This window comes from Anomaloglossus baeobatrachus, chromosome 3, assembly GCF_048569485.1.
Source record: "Anomaloglossus baeobatrachus isolate aAnoBae1 chromosome 3, aAnoBae1.hap1, whole genome shotgun sequence".
Lineage (NCBI taxonomy): Eukaryota > Metazoa > Chordata > Amphibia > Anura > Aromobatidae > Anomaloglossus > Anomaloglossus baeobatrachus.
The window spans coordinates 228,880,477-228,904,333 of NC_134355.1; the positions used below are offsets into that span (position 1 = coordinate 228,880,477).

The 23,857-nt window shown below is 46.8% G+C and overlaps 1 protein-coding gene across 1 annotated transcript in view; it reads left to right on the forward strand.

Annotated features, from left to right (window-relative positions):
- LOC142296314 (adenylosuccinate synthetase isozyme 2) overlaps nt 1-23,857 on the forward strand; it is a 354,349-nt gene that overhangs the window by 325,602 nt on the left and 4,890 nt on the right. Inside the window, exon 12 of the mRNA XM_075339753.1 lies at nt 14,091-14,240. Within this exon, the coding sequence (XP_075195868.1) occupies nt 14,091-14,240 (150 nt within the window). The remainder of the gene's footprint in view (nt 1-14,090; nt 14,241-23,857) is intronic.

Genomic DNA, 23,857 nt, shown 5'->3' on the forward strand with positions numbered 1-23,857 from the left:
CTTAAGCGGGCGGTAAGCAGCATTTCAGTGCTGGCCCCTCTAGTGCCTCAGTGTTTATTAGTGTACTTTGTACCACATATATAGATTTATATCTTGCACTGTAAGGTCGCTTCCTGGCTGGATACCCCATATTGCTCTGAGGAGACAGCAACATGTCATCCACAAAACGCAAGGGTTCCAAGGCACAGGCTGTGTACACTGCTTGTACTGCATGTGGGGCTGCTCTACCGGCAGGCTCCAATGACCCCCATTGTGTGCAATGTTCCGATCCAGTGCTGCTTCGCCAGCCGGAGTCTGGAGGGGTAGTGACCCAGGCTGAGACGCTTGTAAGTCCTGCCCCGGTGACAGGGACAGATTTTGCAGTTTTTGCGGATAAAATGTCTGTGACTATGACAAAAATCCTTGAAGCCTTGCAATCCAGGCCTGTGACTCAGTCTATGGACACGGCTGTGTCTCTGCCCCCAGGTCCCCCTCAGTTGGAGCTAATCCAGACTTCAAGGGGGTCTCAGGCATCACAAGCGGAGTACTATGACTCAGATGACAGCCCCAGCCAGCCTAAGCGAGCTCGCTGGGAAAGACCCTCGACGTCATCACACTGCTCAGGGTCTCAGCGCAATCAGTCTCTCTGTGATGCGTCTGAAGAGAGTGATCAGGAATCTAATCCTGGAACCCCTCTCAATCTGGATACCCCTGATGGGGACGCCATTGGTAAACGACCTTATCTCAGCCATCAATAGGCTGTTAGATATTTCCCCCCCAGCCCCTTCAGCAGAGGAGGCAGCTGCACAGCAGGAGAAGTTTCGTTTCCTATATCCCAAGCGTAAATTGAGTGCTTTGTTGGACCACTCTGACTTCAGAGAATCAATCCAGAAACACGACGCTCATCCAGACAAGCGTTTCTCTAAACGTTCTAGGGATACACGTTATCCTTTTCCCCCTGACGTGGTCAAACGCTGGACCCAGTGTCCAAAGGTGGACCCCCCGATTTCCAAGCTTGCGGCTAGATCCATAGTTGCAGTGGAGGATGGCGCTTCACTTAAAGATGCCAATGACAGACAGATGGACCTTTGGTTGAAATCTGTCTATGAAGCTATCGGCGCGTCGTTTGCTCCAGCATTCGCAGCCGTATGGGCACTCCAAGCTATTTCAGCTGGTTTAGCACAAGTGGATGCTATCATACATCCAGCAGTGCCGCAAGTGGCGTCCCTAACTTCGCAAATGTCTGCGTTTGCGACTTACGCTATCAATGCGGTCCTAGAATCTACGAGCCGCACCTCAATGGCGTCCGCCAATTCGGTAGTTTTGCGCAGAGCCTTGTGGTTAAAAGACTGGAAAGCAGATGCTGGTTCCAAAAAATGTTTAACCAGCTTGCCATTATCTAGAGATAGACTATTTGGTGAGCCATTGGCTGACATCATTAAACAGTCCAAGGGTAAGGACTCTTCCTTACCCCAGCCCAGAACAAGCAAACCTCAGCAGAAGAAGTGGCAGTCGAGGTTTCAGTCCTTTCGAGGTTCGGGCAAGGCACAATTTTCCTCGTCCAAAGGGACTCAGAAGACGCAAAGAAACTCAGATTCCTGGCGGGCTCACGCACGCCCCAAGAAAGCAAATGGAGGAACCGCTTCCAAAGCGGCTACCTCATGACTTTCAGCCCCCTCTCTCCGCACCTGTCGGGGGCAGGCTCTCCCGCTTTTGCGACATTTGGCTGTCACAGGTCAAGGACCGGTGGGTGACAGACATTTTGTCTCGCGGGTACAGAATCGAGTTCAGTTCTCGTCCTCCACCTCGGTTCTTCAGAACCTCCCCACATCCAGACCGAGCAGATGCCCTGCTGCAGGCGGTGGACTCTCTAAGAGCAGAAGGAGTGGTGATCCCTGTCCCTCCTCAGGAACGAGGGCGAGGGTTTTACTCCAATCTCTTTGTGGTTCCAAAAAAGGACGGCTCCTTCCGTCCTGTTCTGGACCTAAAACTGCTCAACAAGCATGTGAACGCCAGGCGGTTCCGGATGGAATCCCTCCGATCTGTCATTGCCTCAATGTCTCGAGGAGACTTCCTTGCCTCAATAGACATCAAAGATGCCTATCTCCACGTGCCAATTGCTACAGAGCACCAACGTTTTCTACGTTTTGTGATAGGAGACGACCATCTTCAGTTCGTAGCTCTGCCATTCGGTCTGGCGACAGCCCCACGGGTGTTCACCAAGGTCATGGCGGCAGTGGTAGCAGTCTTGCACTCTCAGGGTCACTCAGTGATCCCTTACTTGGACGATCTACTTGTCAAGGCACCCTCTCTCGAGGCATGCCAACTCAGCCTGAATGTTACGCTGGAGACTCTCCAGTCTTTCGGGTGGATCATCAATTTTGCAAAGTCAAATCTGTCACCGACTCAATCACTAACGTATCTTGGCATGGAGTTTCATACTCTTCCAGCGATAGTGAAGCTTCCGCTGAACAAGCAGCGTTCACTACAGACAGGGGTGCAGTCTCTCCTTCACGGCCAGTCGCACCCCTTAAGGCGCCTCATGCACTTCCTAGGGAAGATGGTGGCAGCCATGGAGGCAGTTCCCTTTGCGCAGTTTCATCTGCGCTCACTTCAATGGGACATTCTCCCCCAATGGGACGGGAAGTCAACGTCCCTAGACAGGAAAGTCTCACTTTCCCAGACAGCCAAGGACTCTCTGCAATGGTGGCTTCTTCCCACCTCATTGTCTCAAGGAAGATCCTTCCTACCCCCATCCTGGGCAGTGGTCACGACAGATGCGAGTCTGTCAGGGTGGGGAGCAGTTTTTCTCCACCACAGGGCTCAGGGGACGTGGACTCAGCAGGAGTCCACTCTGCACATCAATGTTCTGGAAATCAGGGCAGTGTACCTGGCACTTCAAGCCTTCCGGCAGTGGCTGGAAGGAAGGCAGATCCGAATCCAGTCGGACAACTCCACAGCGGTGGCATACATCAACCACCAAGGAGGGACGCGCAGTCGGCAAGCCTTCCAGGAAGTCCGGCGGATTCTAACGTGGGTGGAAGAGACAGCATCCACCATATCCGCGGTTCACATCCCGGGCGTAGAAAACTGGGAAGCAGACTTCCTCAGTCGCCAGGGTATGGACGCAGGAGAATGGTCCCTGCACCCGGACGTGTTTCAAGAAATCTGTCGCCGCTGGGGAGTGCCGGACGTCGACCTCATGGCGTTTCGGCACAACAACAAGGTCCCGGTATTCATGGCGAGGTCGCGCGATCAAAGAGCTCTGGCGGCAGACGCCTTAGTCCAAGATTGGTCGCAGTTCAGACTCCCATACGTATTCCCACCTCTGGCACTCTTGCCCAGAGTGTTACGCAAGATCAGATCCGATTGCAGCCGTGTCATACTCGTCGCCCCAGACTGGCCGAGGAGAGCGTGGTACCCGGATCTGTGGCATCTCACGGTCGGCCGACCGTGGCCACTTCCAGAACGACCAGACTTACTGTCTCAAGGGCCGTTTTTCCATCAGAATTCTGCGGCCCTGAACCTGACTGTGTGGCCATTGAGTCCTGGATCCTAGCGTCTGCAGGATTATCCCAAGGAGTCGTAGCCACAATGAGACAAGCTAGGAAGTCCACTTCTGCTAAGATCTACCACAGAACGTGGAAGATTTTCTTATCCTGGTGCTCGGCTCAGGGAGTGTCTCCCTGGCCATTTGCATTGCCTACTTTTCTTTCGTTCCTACAATCAGGGTTAGAAAAGGGTTTGTCGCTCAGCTCCCTCAAAGGCCAAGTCTCGGCACTATCAGTGTTTTTTCAGAAGCGTCTAGCACGTCTTCCTAAGGTGCGCACGTTTCTGCAGGGGGTCTGTCATATCGTGCCCCCGTACAAGCGGCCGTTAGATCCATGGGATCTCAACAGGGTACTAGTTGCTCTCCAGAAGCCGCCTTTCGAGCCTCTGAAAGACGTTTCCTTTTCTCGCCTGTCACAGAAAGTGGCTTTTCTTGTTGCGATCACATCGCTTCGGCGAGTGTCTGAGTTAGCAGCTCTGTCATCCAAGGCTCCCTTCCTGGTGTTCCACCAGGACAAGGTAGTGCTGCGCCCTATTCCGGAGTTTCTCCCGAAGGTCGTATCCTCGTTTCATCTTAATCAGGATATCTCCTTACCTTCCTTTTGTCCTTATCCGGTTCACCGGTATGAAAAGGACTTACGTTTGTTAGATCTGGTGAGAGCACTCAGAATCTACATTTCCCGCACGGCGCCCATGCGCCGTTCCGATGCACGCTTTGTCCTTGTCGCTGGTCCGCGCAAGGGGTTGCAGGCTTCTAAAGCCACCCTGGCTCGATGGATCAAAGAACCAATTCTTGAAGCCTACCGTTCTGCGGGGCTTCAGGTTCCTTCCGGGCTGAAGGCCCACTCAACCAGAGCCGTGGGTGCGTCCTGGGCATTACGACACCAGGCTTCGGCTCAACAGGTGTGCCAGGCAGCTACCTGGTCGAGTCTGCACACTTTCACCAAACATTATCAGGTGCATACCTATGCTTCGGCGGACGCCAGCCTAGGTAGAAGAGTCCTGCAGGCAGCAGTGGCCTCCCCGTAGGGGAGGGCTGTCTTGCAGCTCTAACATGAGGTATTTCTTTACCCACCCAGGGACTGCTTTTGGACGTCCCAATCGTCTGGGTCTCCCAATAGAGCGCCGAAGAAGAAGGGAATTTTGTTACTTACCGTAAATTCCTTTTCTTCTAGCTCTTATTGGGAGACCCAGCACCCGCCCTGTTGTCCTTCGGGATTTTTTGTTTGTTTGCGGGTACACATGTTGTTCATGTTGAACGGTTTTCGGTTCTCCGATGTTACTCGGAGTTAATTTGTTTAAACCAGTTATTGGCTTTCCTCCTTCTTGCTTTAGCACTAAAACTGAAGCCCGTGATCCCACGGGGGGGTGTATAGCCAGAAGGGGAGGGGCCTTACACTTTTTAGTGTAATGCTTTGTGTGGCCTCCGGAGGCAGTAGCTATACACCCAATCGTCTGGGTCTCCCAATAAGAGCTAGAAGAAAAGGAATTTACGGTAAGTAACAAAATTCCCTTCTTTATATCCATTACCTTTTCAATCAACAGTGACGATCTTGTTTTTTAGTCACCCTTTATATTGATAATAATGTAATATACATGCATTTTATCAAATGAGGGCTAGACACACGTATAGTTAATTATTGATGTTTTTAATATACATTTATTCTGACTATGTAATATAGCTTTTTATGAACCCATACATATAATTGCTTTTTATCATGAATGCATAAGGTCAGTATCTTGCAAGGGAGAACCCTCCCAACTAATTGTCCCAATGACTTTACCCCGATGGGGATTTAATCTGATTAAGGGGAAAAAAAAGGTTTTTTTTCTTTTTTCCAGTTTGTGTATTTAAGATCTGAAATTTCTGCATTTCACTGCTATCTGAGGAAGGGGGAGGTTGTACCCCCGAAACGCGTAGTGGCATGTAAATATCTAATAAATTTATATCCCATTAACCTCATCACTACCTTCTCTGAGCAGCGCAGCGATACCGTGAATTTTTCCATTATTCCCTGCAAGTATCTAAAATGCATTCTATAATGAATTCACAATTATTAGTAACCCTAAGTGTTCATCTCTTTTTAGCAGTATATTTCCATTTGATGCAGGTGGAAATGCTGTGAGGCGCAGGTTCAGCATGCATACACTTGTAGGCTGTGACGTTTCACTGACTCTTTCCCTTGAAGCATCTGCAGTTGGCAGCACATAATCATTACATAGTATACAATAGTTTCACTTAAACTATTGCAAGTGTCCGGTGGCTTCACCTTCCCTGCTCCTCCTCTGGAGTAACAGGTCAAATTTACATGGATTAAGTCATATAGCCATGGATTGGGCAGCATGCGTCAGCTGTCACTCTGACATGCCCTTCTCAATAACATTATGTCCCCCTAAGTAAACTAATAAGACTATTCCAGTGGTGTCTGCACTGGCTTTTTGTAGGGTAAATTCACAAATTGCTTTTCTGATGTTTTTTTTCTGCAAACCTGCTCTTGGCAGTAAAACAAAAGCTGCTTCTAAAAAGCAGCTTTGCTGCATTTATTAGCTGCATTTTTGGTCTATCATTTGTGTACATGTTGAAATAAAATTAACTTCACTCACTGCAAAAAATGCAGCTGCGTTTTGTGCACGCTTTGCTTTCAATGGTGAAAAAAAGCTGCAAAACAGCTGAAAGAATTAACATGCTGCTTCTTTCAAAACTTTTTCCATTTCCTTGTCTGTACACATGAGATTTCTGCAATCTCCTAGCTTTTGCTTGTATTGAAAAAAGCATCCTTTAATTTGCATAAAAATCATAATAAAACAATGCCAAAAAAGCAGCAAACACACATGTGAACATAGCCTAACAATATATATACCTGCAGATTAATCCTATACCTGCAGGTAAGTAGTGTGTTCGAGGTGGCAGGTTGCTTTTAAAATCATATATTTTATAACCTCCTGAAACACTTGATCCATTCTCATGTAATCTGCTATCTCTCAGATAACGTTCCTCTTGACTCCTTAAGATAGGAGACTATCAGGATACTATGCTGTTCCTCTGCGTTGTCTCTGTGGGCGTGAAGGGCCAAAATTAATTAAGTCAAAATTGGTTTGTCTACGTGTTTCAAGGCAATCTAGCCCCTTAAATACATGGTATACTAATGGTTTTGTCCTGAGGAAGGGGCTAGATTGCCTTGAAACAGACAAATTCAGAGGAACCTCATTTTATACTGATCATCTCCTATCTTGGTGTATATCACCCGCAAATATGCAGCAGCCTGTTACACAGGCATCAGTAGTTGTTGTGACGGGGTATGCGACAGAGCAGTAAGGGACGCCAGGCCAAGGAACAATCCAAAGGGCTTTATTGGAACCACAAAGATAAAGCACCAAACATAAATATAAATCCTTAAAGTCTGCAAGGAGTCCACAACAAAACAAAAGATCCAGGGGCGCCATCCGGTATTCCAACGCCAGGGAAAATATGGCAATGCTCCTTATGAGTTCCTTGAGTCCAACAGGGTGAACAACAAAACGCAATCCCACGTGGCTACTGATCTCCAATCTGTGAAAGTCCATACACAGGCTCTATGATCCAGCCTCCGCTATAAATCCTAGTCCTCCAGCCGAGATCCAACTAACTGAACCAACATGGGTCTCATTGTTCTTCTCTCCTGGGATCAGCCCCTAAGGCGAGCCCACCTCCCCCTGGACATTTGATACATGAATGGACTTTAGACGTCCTGGCTCTGTTCTGTCTACCAAGTTGTGAATTGGAGGAGTCCCATGCTGAGAAGAACAATCAGTCTCCAGCAGAAGCAGTACAAAGAAGGGACAGACTATTACACCATGAGCACAAGCGGGGGAGGGACACGCTGTTAAGTCCCCTTTACACACTGAGACTTTCAGCGATCCCACCAGCGATCCCAACCTGGCCGGGATCGCTACAAAGTCTCTGGTGAGTCTCTGGTGAGCTGTCAAACAGGCAAACCTGGCCAACGACGCAACAGCGATCCGGACCTGCAGAACGACCTAGCTAGTCAAACACTGGAAACGAGTGATGTGTCACAATATCTGTCAATCACTATTCTCTGTTAGTCGGTCTCTCCCTCTCGGTCTCTATTCTCTCTCTGTCGGTCCGTCACTATCTCTGTCCCTCTCTCATAGTCTGTCGGTCATTTTCCCCTCCTCTCTCATGCTCACCGATCCCCGGCGCGGCGCTGCACGGCATTCACACTGCTGCGGCGGCTTTTACTATTTTGAAAAAGTTGGCCGCTCATTAAACAATTTCGTATTCCCTACTTTCCCCGCCCACAGGCGCCTATGATTGGTTGCAGTGAGACACGCCCCCACGCTGAGTGACAGGTGTCTCACTGCACCCAATCACAGCAGCCGGTGGGCGTGTCACTATGGAGTATAGAAATAAATAAATAAATAAAAAAAACCCGGCGTGCGGCCCCCCCCAAATTTAATACCAGCCAGATAAAGCCATACGGCTGAAGGCTGGTATTCTCAGGATGGGGAGCGCCACGTTATGGGGAGCCCCCCAGCCTAACAATATCAGTCAGCAGCCGCCCAGAATTGCCGCATACATTATATGCGACAGTTCTGGGACTGTACCTGGCTCTTCCCGATTTGCCCTGGTGCGTTGGCAAATCGGGGTAATAAGGAGTTATTGGCAGCCCATAGCTGCCAATAAGTCCTAGATTAATCATGTCAGGCGTCTCCTCGAGATACCTTCCATGATTAATCTGTAAATTACAGTAAATAAACACACACACCTGAAAAAATCCTTTATTAGAAATAAAAACCACAAACAAATTCCCTCATCACCAATTTAATCAGCCCCAAAAAGCCCTCCATGTCCGGCGTAATCCACGGACCTGCAGCATCGCTTCCAGCTCTGCTGCATGCAGGTGACAGGAGCTACAGAAGACACTGCCGCTCCTGTCAGCTCCATGCAGCTAATGAAGACAGCCGCACGATCGGCTGAGCTGTCACTGAGGTTACCCGCTGTCACTGGATCCAGCGGTGGCCGCGGGTAACCTCAGTGACAGCTCAGCTGATCGCGCTACTCACCTCAGTTGCTGCGTGGAGCTGACCAGAGCGGCGGTGAGTAGCGCGATCAGGTGAGCTGTCACTGAGGTTACCCGCGGCCACCGCTGGATCCAGTGACAGCGGGTAACCTCAGTGACAGCTCAGCCAATCGCGCAGCTGTCTTCATTAGCTGCGTGGAGGTGACAGGAGCGGCGGTGTCTTCTGCTGCTTCTGTCACCTGCATGCAGCAGAGCTGGAAGCGACGCTGGAGGTCCGTGGATTACGCCGGACAAGGAGGGCTTTTTGGGGCTGATTAAATTGGTGATGAGGGAATTTGTTTTTGTTTTATATTTCTAATAAAGGATTTTTTCAGATGTGTGTGTTTATTTACTGTAATTTACAGATTAATCATGGAAGGTATCTCAGGGAGACGCCTGACATGATTAATCTAGGACTTATTAGCAGCTATGGGCTGCCAATAACTCCTTATTACCCCGATTTGCCAACGCACCAGGGCAAATCGGGAAGAGCCGGGTACAGTCCCAGAACTGTCGCATATAATGTATGCGGCAATTCTGGGCGGCTGCTGACTGATATTGTTAGGCTGGGGGGCTCCCCATAACGTGGAGCTCCCTATCCTGAGAATACCAGCCTTCAGCCGTATGGCTTTATCTGGCTGGTATTAAATTTGGGGGGAACCGCACGCTGTTTTTTTTAATTATTTATTTATTTCTATACTCCATAGTGACACGCCCACCGGCTGCTGTGATTGGGTGCAGTGAGACACCTGTCACTCAGCGTGGGGGCGTGTCTAACTGTAACCAATCATAAGCGCCTTTGGGCGGGGAAAGTAGGGAATACGAAATTGTTTAATGAGCGGCCGGCTTTTTCAAAATAGTAAAAGCCGCCGCAGCAGTGTGAATGCCGTGCAGCGCCGCGCCGGGGATCGGTGAGTATGAGAGAGGGGAAAATGACCGACAGACTGTGAGAGAGGGACAGAGATAGTGACGGACCGATAGAGAGAGAATAGAGACCGAGAGGGAGAGACCGACTGACAGAGAATAGTGATTGACAGATATTGTGACACATCACTCGTTTCCAGTGTTTTAAGTCCCCTTTACACACTGAAACTTTCTAGCGATCATGCTGCACAGCGGGAAACAAAGGACCAAAGAATGGTCCTGAACGATTTGTAGCGATCTGCAACTTCACAGCAGGGGCCAGGTCGCTGATGTGTTTCACACACTGCAATGTCGCTGGGGAGGTCGCTATTACGTCACAAAACCGGTGACGTTACAGCGATGTCGTTTGCGATGTTGCAGTGTGTAAAGCCACCTTTACAGTTGTCACACCCAACTATTCCAGGTGACGAGATAATGTAATCTCCGCCCCTATTGTAACTAGTTAAATTCCTATTGAGCTTGTTTTCTGCCTTCGTTTTCTCCTCCCCATCTTGACTCCTTAACCTCTACTGATACTGCCCTGACTAAAGTCTCTATTGATCTACTAACCTCTAAATGTGATAGCCACTACTCCCTGCTGATTCTCCTGGATCTTTCTGATGCATTTAACACTGTGGATCACCAGCTGCTCCTCACCATGCTTAAAGCTGGTGTCACACACAACGACAACGACGTCGCTGCTACGTCACCATTTTCTGTGACGTTGCAGCGACGTCCCGTCGTTGTCGCTGTGTGTGACATCCAGCAACGACCTGGCCCCTGCTGTGAGGTCGCCGGTCGTTGCTGAATGTCCAGCTTCATTTTTTGGTCGTCACTCTCCCGCTGTGACACACACATCGCTGTGTGTGACAGCGAGAGAGCGACGAAATGAAGCGAGCAGGGAGCAGGAGCCGGCATCTGGCAGCTGCGGTAAGCTGTAACCAGCGTAAACATCGGGTAACCAAGGGAAGACCTTTCCCTGGTTACCCGATATTTTCCTTCGTTACCAGCCTCCGCCCTTGCTGCCAGTGCCGGCTCCTGCTCTGTGCACATGTGGCTGCAGTACACATCGGGTAATTAACCCGATGTATACTGTAGCAAGGAGAGCAAGGAGCCAGCGCTAAGCAGTGTGCGCGGCTCCCTGCTCTCTGCACTGTGACATGTAGCTGCAGTACACATCGGGTTAATTAACCCGATGTGTACTGTACCTAGGAGAGCAAGGAGCCAGCGCTAAGCGCGGCTCCCTGCTCTCTGCACATGTAGCACAGCGACGTTATGATTGCTGCTGCGTCGCTGTGTTTGACAGCTAAGCAGCGATCATAACAGCGACTTACAAGGTCGCTGTTACGTCACAGAAAATGGTGACGTAACAGCGACGTCGTTGTCACTTAGTGTGAACCCAGCTTAACTCTATAGGGCTCAAGGACACTACTCTGTTTTTCTCCTACCTCTGACTTCTCCTTCACTGTATAATTTGCAGACTACTCTTCCTCTCCTCTTCCCTTTTACTGGTGGAATTCCTCATGGTTCAGTCCTTGGCCCCCCTCATCTTTTCTTTGTTTTATGCTGATGACACGCAATTTTATATTTCTTCTTCTGACATCACTCCTGTATTACTACAAAAGATCAGTGATTAATCGTATATAAAGTGCAAAAAGGACCAAATGAAAGATCAAATTTATCCCCTTGGGGAAGGGGTACCACGCTCCTGATACTGGTAAATATCATTCTGTATTCCATACATTTTATAATCCTAATTTTGATTTGTATATTTTGGCAACTAGCTTTCTATTTAACTAGTATTCTATACTTTACTATGAAGTTAGTAATGTGTGTATACAATTCTTATAAGAATGTTGGTATTGTTCACTATGTGCTTATATTCATGGTAATGTGGTGCCACCTACTAGCTATTTGTGAATATCACTTATTTCTATTTTAAAATTCATTTTTTTTATTACTCATTTGGTCTTTTTTGCACTTTGATTGGTTTATGGTGCTTGTTGGCCATAATTAAGTAATTATCTGAAAGCCCATGCTAATTGTGTTTTATATAATTTAGTGCTTTGTTGTCAGTACTTAATTTGCTCAAAATATCAGACAGCGGACAGACAATCACTATCAGTCCTGCTGGACCCAAGGATGGGGGGAGGCGACTGGATGGAGATCCCTGCACTGGCCCTCAGACAAAATGTACCCCGTGCTTTCCCTCAACCCAGCAGTACACTTGAAAGTAGTGAGGTCTGGACCCCTGGCATGTCCCTGACTCCTATCCAGGCCCTGGTGTAATTCCGTCCACACCCACCACCCAGTGGACGGGCCGGGACAATAGTTATGAAAAAACCCAACGATTAAAAAGACAGAAAAGCGTGACAACCAAACTCTCGCGCGCGCACAGGAACAAACACCGGGGGGGGGGGGTGTCAAGAAAAGGTGTACAGGAGATAAGGTAGGGAGAAAGTAACTAAACAATGAGGTAATTTCCACACCAAACAACGGCAGGCAACAGCAGAAAATACCTCCAAGTTCCAGACCAAGCTCCAGAATGAATTCTGCATAACAGGCAACCTCTGTTGGGAACAGAGGGCATTTATCCAGGTTGGGAGTGGTTATAAGTGGGAACACTTGAGCCGAGGTAATAATCTTGCTGCAAGAAAGAAAACTGACATTAACCCTGCTTATGCCAAAAGGAAAAAAGCCACATGTAATGTGTTGAGTCACCGATGGTAAAAAGACTCTGTAACTAAGCTTGTCAGAGGGACAACTGTGACAGTACCCCCACTTTAATGAGAGGCTTCAGGACTCTGAAGACCACACACCAACAAAAAAGAAAAATCTCCCCAAAAACTAGAACGGTACTAACCATAGACGTTCACATCCCATGTGAACAGCCCCAAGCAGTTGCCCGGAACATATGCAGGAGAAGGAGGTAACTACATGGGCCCAAAAAAACTCCAGAGCAATGACCTGTGAAAACTATATTGCGGGTGTTAAACACTGGGGGTGGCTCCAGCCGTACAGCCTTAGGATCAACAATGTCTGCCACTCTGTAAGGACCGAGGAAGCCGGAGCCCCCAATGTATTCCTCCACTTGTTATCAGAGGACACCCACACATAATTATTCACATGCAGGTCTGGACCTGAACGTTTATTACTACGCATACGTTTAATGGAACTAGGTAACTTACCAGAAGAACTGACTACAGAGGAGATATCACTACCAGAACGTATAGCTTTGCACTCAGGAATCACGACCACCCCCTTCAGTCACCTTTCCAGGGGGAACATCGAGGCCTTAGATTAACCTGACAAGTGGGAAAATGAACCTTGTTCGTCTCAGTGGGTGAAACTGAGAAATTCATTACACCTGGACTGTTTTACTCATCACTATCTGGGGGGAGGGGTATTTTTCAGATGAAACACTGTGTTAAAAAGCACGGAACAACTGCTTCACGGTCCATACAATCAGGCAAAACCTGAGGAGAGGGAAGGGTATCCCAATGTTGTACCGCCATAGGCATAGTCGGTACAGAGGGAAATATGAAGGAAATTATACGCCCTGGTCGCCTTCCTCCAAATGACCAGGGGAATGCAACTTGTTGGGAGGAAAAACCTGTTTGGGGTGAGATGGAGAAAACCCCAATAAAGTGATCATGAAGTCCACAATAGAGTCAGACCCCCATCCCATGCCGAATGGCAGGCAACATAGCACAAGGGGTGACCCGCCCCCCATCAGCACCTGCATGTGTTGATCTAAATAACACTGTGGTACCTCCTCTTGAGGAAGGATTATAGGGAACTGGGTCTTGGTCAGTCTTTCCCTGAGGCGTCTATCCACCCTGATAGCAAGGGACACAGGAGTACTGTACCAGAGAATCCCTTAGCCGAGCAGACAAAACTCCGGAACTCAGAACAGTGCTCCTCCACTGGCCGCAGCCCTGCTGGATATTACGGCGGAGATTGGAGATTGGATTCCACCAGGGTGACTCCATCAGTCGCCGTAGACCAAGGCCATGAAAAACTAATCTACCGTCCGAAATGCACTACAATCACTCTATTTCATCGAAGCTGGGTGAAGCGGGAGGCTGAGGGATTCATCTTATCACTGGATACATTTGAGGTCATTATTTTATTTGCGTATTTGATTTTATCTATGCGAATGAGCATTTGGGTCATGGTCTGGTGAAATGTCTTTATCCATCAGGTGATATTTTCCCTTAATATCATACTCATGCCATCTAGTGGTTATACTGTAAACCGTTCTTAATGATCATAGAAGGTAATGAATGAATAGTTGTTATATTGGGTTTGTAATTGCCTCTTTTATAGGTTTTATACATTGCCTTGGACTTTATTACTTAATGTATAATTATCTAGTATACATTATCTAGCTGATATTGCTTGTCATTTTAGTTTATATTTATTTGCTCTTCATGGTATATTTATACATTTATATGACTCTAGTGTATGTAACATGTCTGTATATTTACCTCATTGTGCTACTGTTTGTGTTAGGTCCCTCATGTCAATTATCTGAACCATTCTCTTATTTTAATGCATCCTAAATAAAATGTTTTTTTTATGTGCAACATTTTACAGCAAATCAAGAAGTGTTAAATAGAGTTGAGGTCGAATATGAAACACTTCCTGGATGGAAAAGCGATACTTCTAATGCAAGAACATTCAACGACCTGCCTGTGAATGCAAAGAAATATGTTCATTTTGTAGAAAAATCTCTCGGCATTCCAAGTAAGTTAATAATGTGGATTTTTTTTGGGGGGGGGCTATGGTTGACCTAACTTATATTACCTAATATTGGGTTTGGTGTGAACTGTCAATTTGACCTGACATGTTTGGTATTAAATCCCAAATTATCATCTATGATTTTACATTTTTGCTTTTTCTGAGATGTTTTTAATTTTGTTCCTTACAGTAATGTGGGATTAATTTGATTTTTTTCGGGGGTACTATGCAGAGTAGCAGTATACAGTAACTGAGTTAAAAGCTTAATAAAATGTACAACTTATCACCTATGCACAGAAAAAGGGATAATTGGATCGGTTGATGTCCGACCACTGGGATCCGCACTAACTGGGGAACGCAATTTTTTAGGAGTTAGGTCAGACAACTGTTCTTAATTAATTTTTGGATGCTGAATCCAGAAATGATCTCAGTTTTTCTCTATCACGTCAAGTTTTTGAACTATAGGATTTTTGTCTTCTCAAAAATATGTAAACTACTGTACCTAAAAAGTGTTTTTTTGTTTTTTTTTAAATAGTACAAATATGAACAAAAAATGAAATATATAAGAAATAGGCATGACAAATATGTTTTTTAACACTATCATGTTTTTTACAAAGGATAGATATATATATAATTGCCTTATTCTGTCTGTCTGTCTGTCTTGCTCCAAAATTGTGTCCCGGGACATGTCCTTACGGTGACAAACAGCGGATTGGCTGCTGGCCTCACCATGTCTCCGCCCCCCTGCACGGATTGGCCGCTCGCCTCGCCTTGGCTCCTCCCCCCCCGCACGGATTGGCTGCTCGCCTCCCCTGGGTCCGCCCCCCCTCACACGGATTGGCCATGTCGTTACGGTGACAAACAGCGGATTGGCCTCTGGGCTCGCCATGGCCCCGCCCCCCGCACGGATTAGCCGCTCGGCTTCACGGTTTCGCCATGGCCCTGCCCCCCCGCACGGATTGGGCGCTCGCCTCGGCTCCTCCCCACCGCACGGATTGGCCGCTCTCCTCGCCCAGGCTCCGCCCCCCCCGCACGGATTGGCCGATCACCCAGGCTCCGCCCCCCACACGAGGTGAGCGCATCAAGGTCCTGCGGCGGAATGAACACACAACACACACACACCAGATCGCATCCACATACTCACAACATCCCGTGATATCGCTTGCTTCTCGGCGGCGATACTGTGCAGTGATCTTCCAGGACCTGCCGGAGGATCACATGACCGGAAGCATGTGGTATCTCCGGATGTTGTGATTGTGTCAGCGCGTGTATGCGATCGGATGTGTGTGAGTGTATGCGATCGGATGTGTGTGAGTGTACGCGATTGGATGTGTGTGTGTGTGAGTGTATGCGATCGGGTGTGAGTGTCTGTGAGTGTATGCGATCGGATGTGTGTGAGTGTGTGTGAGTGTATGCGATCGGATCTGTGAGTGTCGGCAGAGGAGCACGGCGTGCAGCACAGCTGCTGGGACCACCCACCGGTGGGCACAGGGAGAAGTGGGGTGTGTGTGTGAGTGTATGCGATCAGATGTGTGCGTGTTTAATGTCTGATGTGTGACTGTGGAGCACGATGGGGAGTGCGCAGCATGGGGGATGGAGCACGATGGGGAATGCGCAGCATGGGGGATAGAGCACAATGGGGAATGCGCAGCATGGGGGATGGAGCACAATGGGGAGTGGGGATGGAGCACGATGGGGAGTGCGCAGCATGGGGGATGGAGCATGATGGGGGGTGCGCAGCATGGGGGATGGAGCACGATGGTGCACATCTCCCCCCAAAACACACACACACACACACACACAAACACTGCCACACACGCACTGCACAACACACCACACACACACTGGGAACCACAATCACTGCCCTACACAGACACCCACACACACAACGCCGCACACACACAAATATACGCACATACCGCACAACACACACATTGCACAAAACATACCTCCCCCCAAAACACACACACCCCCACACAAACCGCGCAACACACATACACAATGATACAGACACACAGCGCTCTACAAACAACGCAACACACAAACAACACCACTCTCACCCCCCGCCACACCCAGACAACACCCAGAACATGTACAGCGCCCTACACAAACACTTGCTAACTACAGACAACAACATCTATATATATATATATATATATATATATATATATATATATATATATATATATATATATAACAAAAATCATACATTAACTACACAATACGTAAATTCTAGAATACCCGATGCGTAGAATCGGGCCACCTTCTAATATATATATACACACACAAGTATTTAGGTAAAAATGTACATTTCATTTAAGAGAGGACAAGAGTTTTTAAAGTGCACAAGATGTACAAAAGTTTATTAAACACACAGTGAGGATAAACATCCAGAACATCATAAAAACATGTTAAAAATAGTAACACACAGATGACCCCCATATATGGTAGGTAATAAAACCATCAATGACATGTTGGCTCGTGATGATATAGCCATATGCAGCGAGTCACAGGGGAAAATACAGAGCCTGCAGGTCAGGCAGACCGCATTAATGCACATGTAAACTGCAGCAGTGTGCTAAGGCATCAGACACAATCATACATGCAATGCAAGGCTATACATAAGGAGAGCGTACATAACACGTAAATTACTATATATCATAGCATAACCCACAGTACAAGTATAACCAAGGTTGCATTGCATATAAACATATTACCAACGGTCCTGCAAAAACCCCTGCACAGGCAAACTAGAGATAATGGCAATGGAGCCATACACATCAATGGGTGGAAAATTGAAGGAGGGGGGCCTCCATTAAAGAGGAGCCTCAGAGGAGCCTACGTACGTTTCAATTTAATGAAATCTTCGTCAGGGAAGAGGCATCTCCTACCGTTCTCCCCTGACACCAGGCTTTAAATAGCGGTACCATGTGTCTAAACCCGGAAGTCACGTTGTCGGCGCTCGCGTCAGGTGACCGGGGAAATCGCGCCAGATGCCAGCCGTCACGTCGCACCTGCGCATGCGCGGGAGCAGGGACGCGTCACCAAGGCTCCCGCGCATGCGCGCAACACCCAGACGGCGGCAGCTACGAGCGAATGACCCCGGGTCCGGCGCGTGCGCACCGAGACGACCGCTTTGTGTAACATTAGAGATTACCCTATTATGTCTCAATATATATATATAACAATGTCCGCATCACAGTCCCATAAAGTCAGATCATTATCACAGAAATATACAATGTAAAAAATCCGAGCTCAAGTCTCTGTGTAGATCAGGGAGGTGATGCTGTACAGATGTCATATTAGGATTTAATTCCTATGTCCTATAGAGAAAACAAAAACATAGGGCATATTCACATTATATAGCCTGGATACAAAGGAGAAAAATAAAGATCATACAAAAATATAAAAATAAATATAAATAAAAAAATTAAAACCAGATGCAGGTAAGAAGGAGGGATGGTGAGATCAAAAAATTAATAAAGGACAATATCAAGGCTAGGTGTCATTAAGGGTCAACGGAACCACAGGAGAGAGCGGAATATGGTCAGTTATTGAACAATTTTATAAAAAAGGAGCATAGCTCACTGACTCATTTAATCCTTTTGGGACCATTGTGTCCAGAGTCACTATCCACTTAGTCTCACACTGCGCCAGGCGTTTCTTCAGGTCACCACCCCTGATTCCTCCTGTTACTACATCAATCCCTCTTATTTTTAATTTGGAGGGATCACAGGAGTGGTGAGATCTGAAGTGCCTGGGCAGTGTCTTAAGTGTTGTCGGATCCTCCTCCACCTTGGCCACAGATAGCTCCCTGCCTACCATGAACTTTCGGGCTAGGGATAACACCTGGCAGTTACAAATCGACGATGTCCTCAAGACTGGTGGGGCATCAGGTGGCTGGAGTGATGGTGCTCAAACTGATGAAACTATTATGTTAAAATATAAGGACTTACTCAGAAAGAGAACTAGGCTGTGGTGGAATAAGGCCTTTCTGGGCAAGTATTTGGAAAAAGACTTGGTGCCTAGGGGACTCCGTATACAGGTCTTCCCCTCCTTTCCCTTGGAGGATGAAGCCTTTAAAACAAAATGGGAGGAACTGGCGCAGACCTGCTCTCGGGGCTTCCTAGCCTTGCTCTGGGATCACAACTCATCCTCATTGATTCCAATTGAGGCTGAGTTGGAATCACTTGAGAAGAAATTAATTGACACATGCACACCTGGTGTCGTGACCCGCTTTAATGCCGATATGGATAAAGAACTTGAAAGATGGGAACGTGACATTAAGGCCTTCAAGCTCAAGAAATTGAATAGAGACATTTTGGATTACTCCACTAGGAGAGCCTACAGATGGAGAACGGACACGACTAGGAGACGTACTGGGGATAACTCCCATAGGAACCCTCGGATAAGATCCTCCTCAATTGTGTCACAGACCTCTGCTGGTGGGTCCTCCTCTGGGGCTTCAGTGAGCTCCATGGACACTGGTGATACGGTCGGGGCACGTGTTAAGAACAGAGCCCGACCACCTGTAACGTATGGCAAAAACAAACGCCAAGGAAATAGATTACAGGTAATAAACTTGTCTTCACGGGTGCTCACTGTTGATCAGGTGGAGGTCCTATCACGTGGTCTGACTTTCTCTCCCTCTAATGCCTTTCATTTCTTTTCGGCTTTGAAGGACCTTAATTTATTTTCACGTAAACTAATTCTTAAAAAACTTTTTCATAAGCGGAATGCTGGGTCCGACAACCAGGTGGAGAAAGAAGCCATCAAAAATCTTGAAGAATTACTCCAGGAACAGGAGGCTCCGATGGCAGGTATGTTTCCAGGTAATTTGTTACCCAAATCAACCAAATTCCCCCCATTATCAATCAGCCCTGCAATTGATATTTTTACCAAAATGGTCAGTGAGGAATTCAAACAGATACCCACTAGACGAAGACATGATAATCTGACCCGCCCATTGAGGACGGCGTTGATTGAGTTGCAGGGTTTCAATGATATTGTTATTAAACCCGCGGATAAAGGGGGGAATATTGTGGTGCTTTCCTGCGATAAATATGAACACGAAGTTCTTAGACAACTTCGAGACAGGAGCACATATAGGCGACTTCCTTCCAATCCCCTGGGTGTGTTTTCCACTGAACTCACCGCAATATTACAAAGGGCCCTAGACATTGGCCTCATTAACAAAAAAATGTTTGAGGGCCTATGTAAAAAACATCCTAGAGTGCCCACGTTCTATATACTACCTAAGATCCACAAAGATGCTGTCAATCCGCCTGGACGTCCGATCGTGTCCGGCATAGAGGGTTTGTGTGATCCCATTTGTAAATTTATTGATTATCATTTAAAAACTTTGGTTGAGACACTACCCTCATATGTACGTGACACTACGGACGTCCTACGGCGCATTGACGGCATCTCTTTGGAAGACGATATGATCCTTGTCACAGCCGACATTGAGAGCCTCTATACGTGCATTTCTCATGCAGATGGAATACGCGCAGTCCGTTTCTTTCTGGAGATGTCCGGTCGGGGTGGTGAGTTGGGCGAGTTTATCATCGAGCTGCTTGGGTTTGCCCTGTCACATAATTTTTTCGTCTTCAAGGATGTGTACTACTTACAGCAGCGTGGCACTGCCATGGGTGCGGCCTGTGCGCCCTCGTACGCTGGCCTCTTCCTGGGTTTCTGGGAGAGGCTGGTATTTTCGGACGAGGGCCTTGGGCTTAGTACCCATGTGCAGTGCTGGCTAAGGTACATTGACGATATTCTGTTTGTGTGGCAGGGTTCGGCCGAACAGCTCGATGACTTTATGAGGCAGTTAAATATTAATAACTACAACATCAAACTTACCCATAAAAGCAGCAGATGCAGGATCGACTTCCTTGACATTATGATTACTGTAGATCATAGGGGGTCGATCCAGACGGACGTCTTCCGCAAGGAGACGTCCGTCAATGCATTTCTGCATGCCTCATCCGCCCACAATCCATCAACTATTCGTGCCATCCCCACCGGCCAATATCTGAGGATGAAGCGGATTTGCTCGTCTAGTAAAAACTTTGAGGCTCAGTCGGCTGATCTCAGGGATCGATTTCGTGAGAGGGGTTACAGTGGCAGAAGTATCCGGGCTGGTTACAACCGGGCTAAGGGGACCCCCCGGCTACAGCTGCTTACTGACACCCCAAAAAAGAAAGAAGAACATAATACTGCGGTGAGATTTATTGGTACATACAACCAGGAATGGGAAACCATGCGCCATATTTTAAAAAAACATTGGCCGGTATTGATGACAGATCCGGTATTAGCTGAAATACTTGCCCCGAATCCCTTAATGGTCTCCAGGAGAGCCCGGAACTTGAGGGACCTTTTGGTCCAGAGTCACTATATTCCACCCAGAGTGAATCCATTTGGGTCTCGTGGACCTCCACAGGGTTGTTTTCCCTGTGGCCACTGTGTGGCTTGCAGTAATGTCCTTCGAAGTAACACGTTCTACTCCTCGGATGGGGTTAGTAATTACAACATCAAGCATTACATCACGTGTGGCACAACACACGTGGTGTATTTTGCTACGTGTACGTGCCCCTTGACCTATGTGGGTCTCACCTCGCGTGAGCTCCGCATCAGGGTCAGGGAGCACGTGAGGGACATTGCTGCGGCCAAGGTGGAGGAGGATCCGACAACACTTAAGACACTGCCCAGGCACTTCAGATCTCACCACTCCTGTGATCCCTCCAAATTAAAAATAAGAGGGATTGATGTAGTAACAGGAGGAATCAGGGGTGGTGACCTGAAGAAACGCCTGGCGCAGTGTGAGACTAAGTGGATAGTGACTCTGGACACAATGGTCCCAAAAGGATTAAATGAGTCAGTGAGCTATGCTCCTTTTTTATAAAATTGTTCAATAACTGACCATATTCCGCTCTCTCCTGTGGTTCCGTTGACCCTTAATGACACCTAGCCTTGATATTGTCCTTTATTAATTTTTTGATCTCACCATCCCTCCTTCTTACCTGCATCTGGTTTTAATTTTTTTATTTATATTTATTTTTATATTTTTGTATGATCTTTATTTTTCTCCTTTGTATCCAGGCTATATAATGTGAATATGCCCTATGTTTTTGTTTTCTCTATAGGACATAGGAATTAAATCCTAATATGACATCTGTACAGCATCACCTCCCTGATCTACACAGAGACTTGAGCTCGGATTTTTTACATTGTATATTTCTGTGATAATGATCTGACTTTATGGGACTGTGATGCGGACATTGTTATATATATATATTGAGACATAATAGGGTAATCTCTAATGTTACACAAAGCGGTCGTCTCGGTGCGCACGCGCCGGACCCGGGGTCATTCGCTCGTAGCTGCCGCCGTCTGGGTGTTGCGCGCATGCGCGGGAGCCTTGGTGACGCGTCCCTGCTCCCGCGCATGCGCAGGTGCGACGTGACGGCTGGCATCTGGCGCGATTTCCCCGGTCACCTGACGCGAGCGCCGACAACGTGACTTCCGGGTTTAGACACATGGTACCGCTATTTAAAGCCTGGTGTCAGGGGAGAACGGTAGGAGATGCCTCTTCCCTGACGAAGATTTCATTAAATTGAAACGTACGTAGGCTCCTCTGAGGCTCCTCTTTAATGGAGGCCCCCCTCCTTCAATTTTCCACCCATTGATGTGTATGGCTCCATTGCCATTATCTCTAGTTTGCCTGTGCAGGGGTTTTTGCAGGACCGTTGGTAATATGTTTATATGCAATGCAACCTTGGTTATACTTGTACTGTGGGTTATGCTATGATATATAGTAATTTACGTGTTATGTACGCTCTCCTTATGTATAGCCTTGCATTGCATGTATGATTGTGTCTGATGCCTTAGCACACTGCTGCAGTTTACATGTGCATTAATGCGGTCTGCCTGACCTGCAGGCTCTGTATTTTCCCCTGTGACTCGCTGCATATGGCTATATCATCATGAGCCAACATGTCATTGATGGTTTTATTACCTACCATATATGGGGGTCATCTGTGTGTTACTATTTTTAACATGTTTTTATGATGTTCTGGATGTTTATCCTCACTGTGTGTTTAATAAACTTTTGTACATCTTGTGCACTTTAAAAACTCTTGTCCTCTCTTAAATGATACGTAATTGAGTTTGTGCTTGGGGTGTGGATCCAATATATTCTGGACCCACCCTTTATCTTTAAGTATGGTGTTGTGGAGTTTTCTCTCCTTAAAAATGTACATTTATAGCTTTTTCTGGAGTGTTTAATTTGAGGACAATCACGTTTGATGCTCCAGCAATAGTCAGCCATCATATGTACATCCCATCTACCCTGGTAACGGTCTTCCATAACCTTCAAATCTTGGTGAAATCGTTCACCTTGCTCATCGCTAACAGCACCAAGATTTTCCGGAAAGTTGGCAAGATGGCAATGCAGAAAATGTAGTTTAATACTCATGTTGCAACCAAGCGCTTTGTAGCTCTCCAATAGTTTCTGAACAATTTCTTTGTAATTACTTGCACGTGCATTTCCAAGAAAGTTCTTGACGACGTCTTTGAATGATAACCAAGCATTCTTCTCAAGATCTGACATAGTCCCGGTGAAATGTTCATCTTTGATGAGCTGTCGAATTTGTGGACCATCAAACACACCAGCCTTGATTTTTTTCAATGGACAGTCCAGGAAGTGCCAACATGATGTACTTAAAACAGTCGCCGTCAGTTGGCAATGCTTTTACAAATTGCTTCATGAGACCTAGTTTTATGTGCAGAGGTGGGAATAGTATATTCTTCCTGTCAACAAGTGGCTGATGTAGAATGTTAGGATCTCCAGGTTTAAGACCAGGTCTTGGAGGCCAATTCGACTCAACCCAATGCTTTTCTCGAGCTCTGCTATCCCACATACAGAGAAAGCAGGGATACTTTGTGTACCCACGTTGCTGACCAAGAAGGAAGCAAACAATTGTGTGTGTCATATTTCAATAACTCAATAACTCTCTTTACATCTCCATGTTCTTCACAAAGAGAGACAGAATGCCCAATAGGGACTGCACCAAATAAATTGCCATTGTGTAGAAGGACACACTTAAGACTCCACTTTGAGCTATCAATAAACAGTCGCCATTCATTTGGATTGTACATTGAAAGCCCCAATTCTTGTAATAAACCAGGAATATTATGGCAAAACAGAAAACCGCTGTTACACCGAAAGTACTGCAAAAATGTACTTTCTCTAGTACGAAAGTATGATACCTTCGCTCCTTGTTCAAGTAACGGTTTCTCATTCAGTCTTGATGCTAGTAATTCTGAAGCTTTTTTTTGATAAGCCCAATTCACATGCTAAATCATTTAACTCGTGCTGATCAAATCCCTTACGAACTGAATCCTTGTGAATTTCAAATTCTGCATCATTGCTGTCACTGTGTTCGTCAACATCACTCAGAACTTTTAGAGATGGTAGCTGTTCGAAAACTGGCACTGGAATTTCAGCTGAATGAGGCATTGGTCTGATAGCTGACGGTACATTTGGATATTCTATTTTACTTTTATTTTTCCTGTTAAATCCTGATGTTTTCACTAAACAGAAGTAACAGTCTGTGGAATGACTT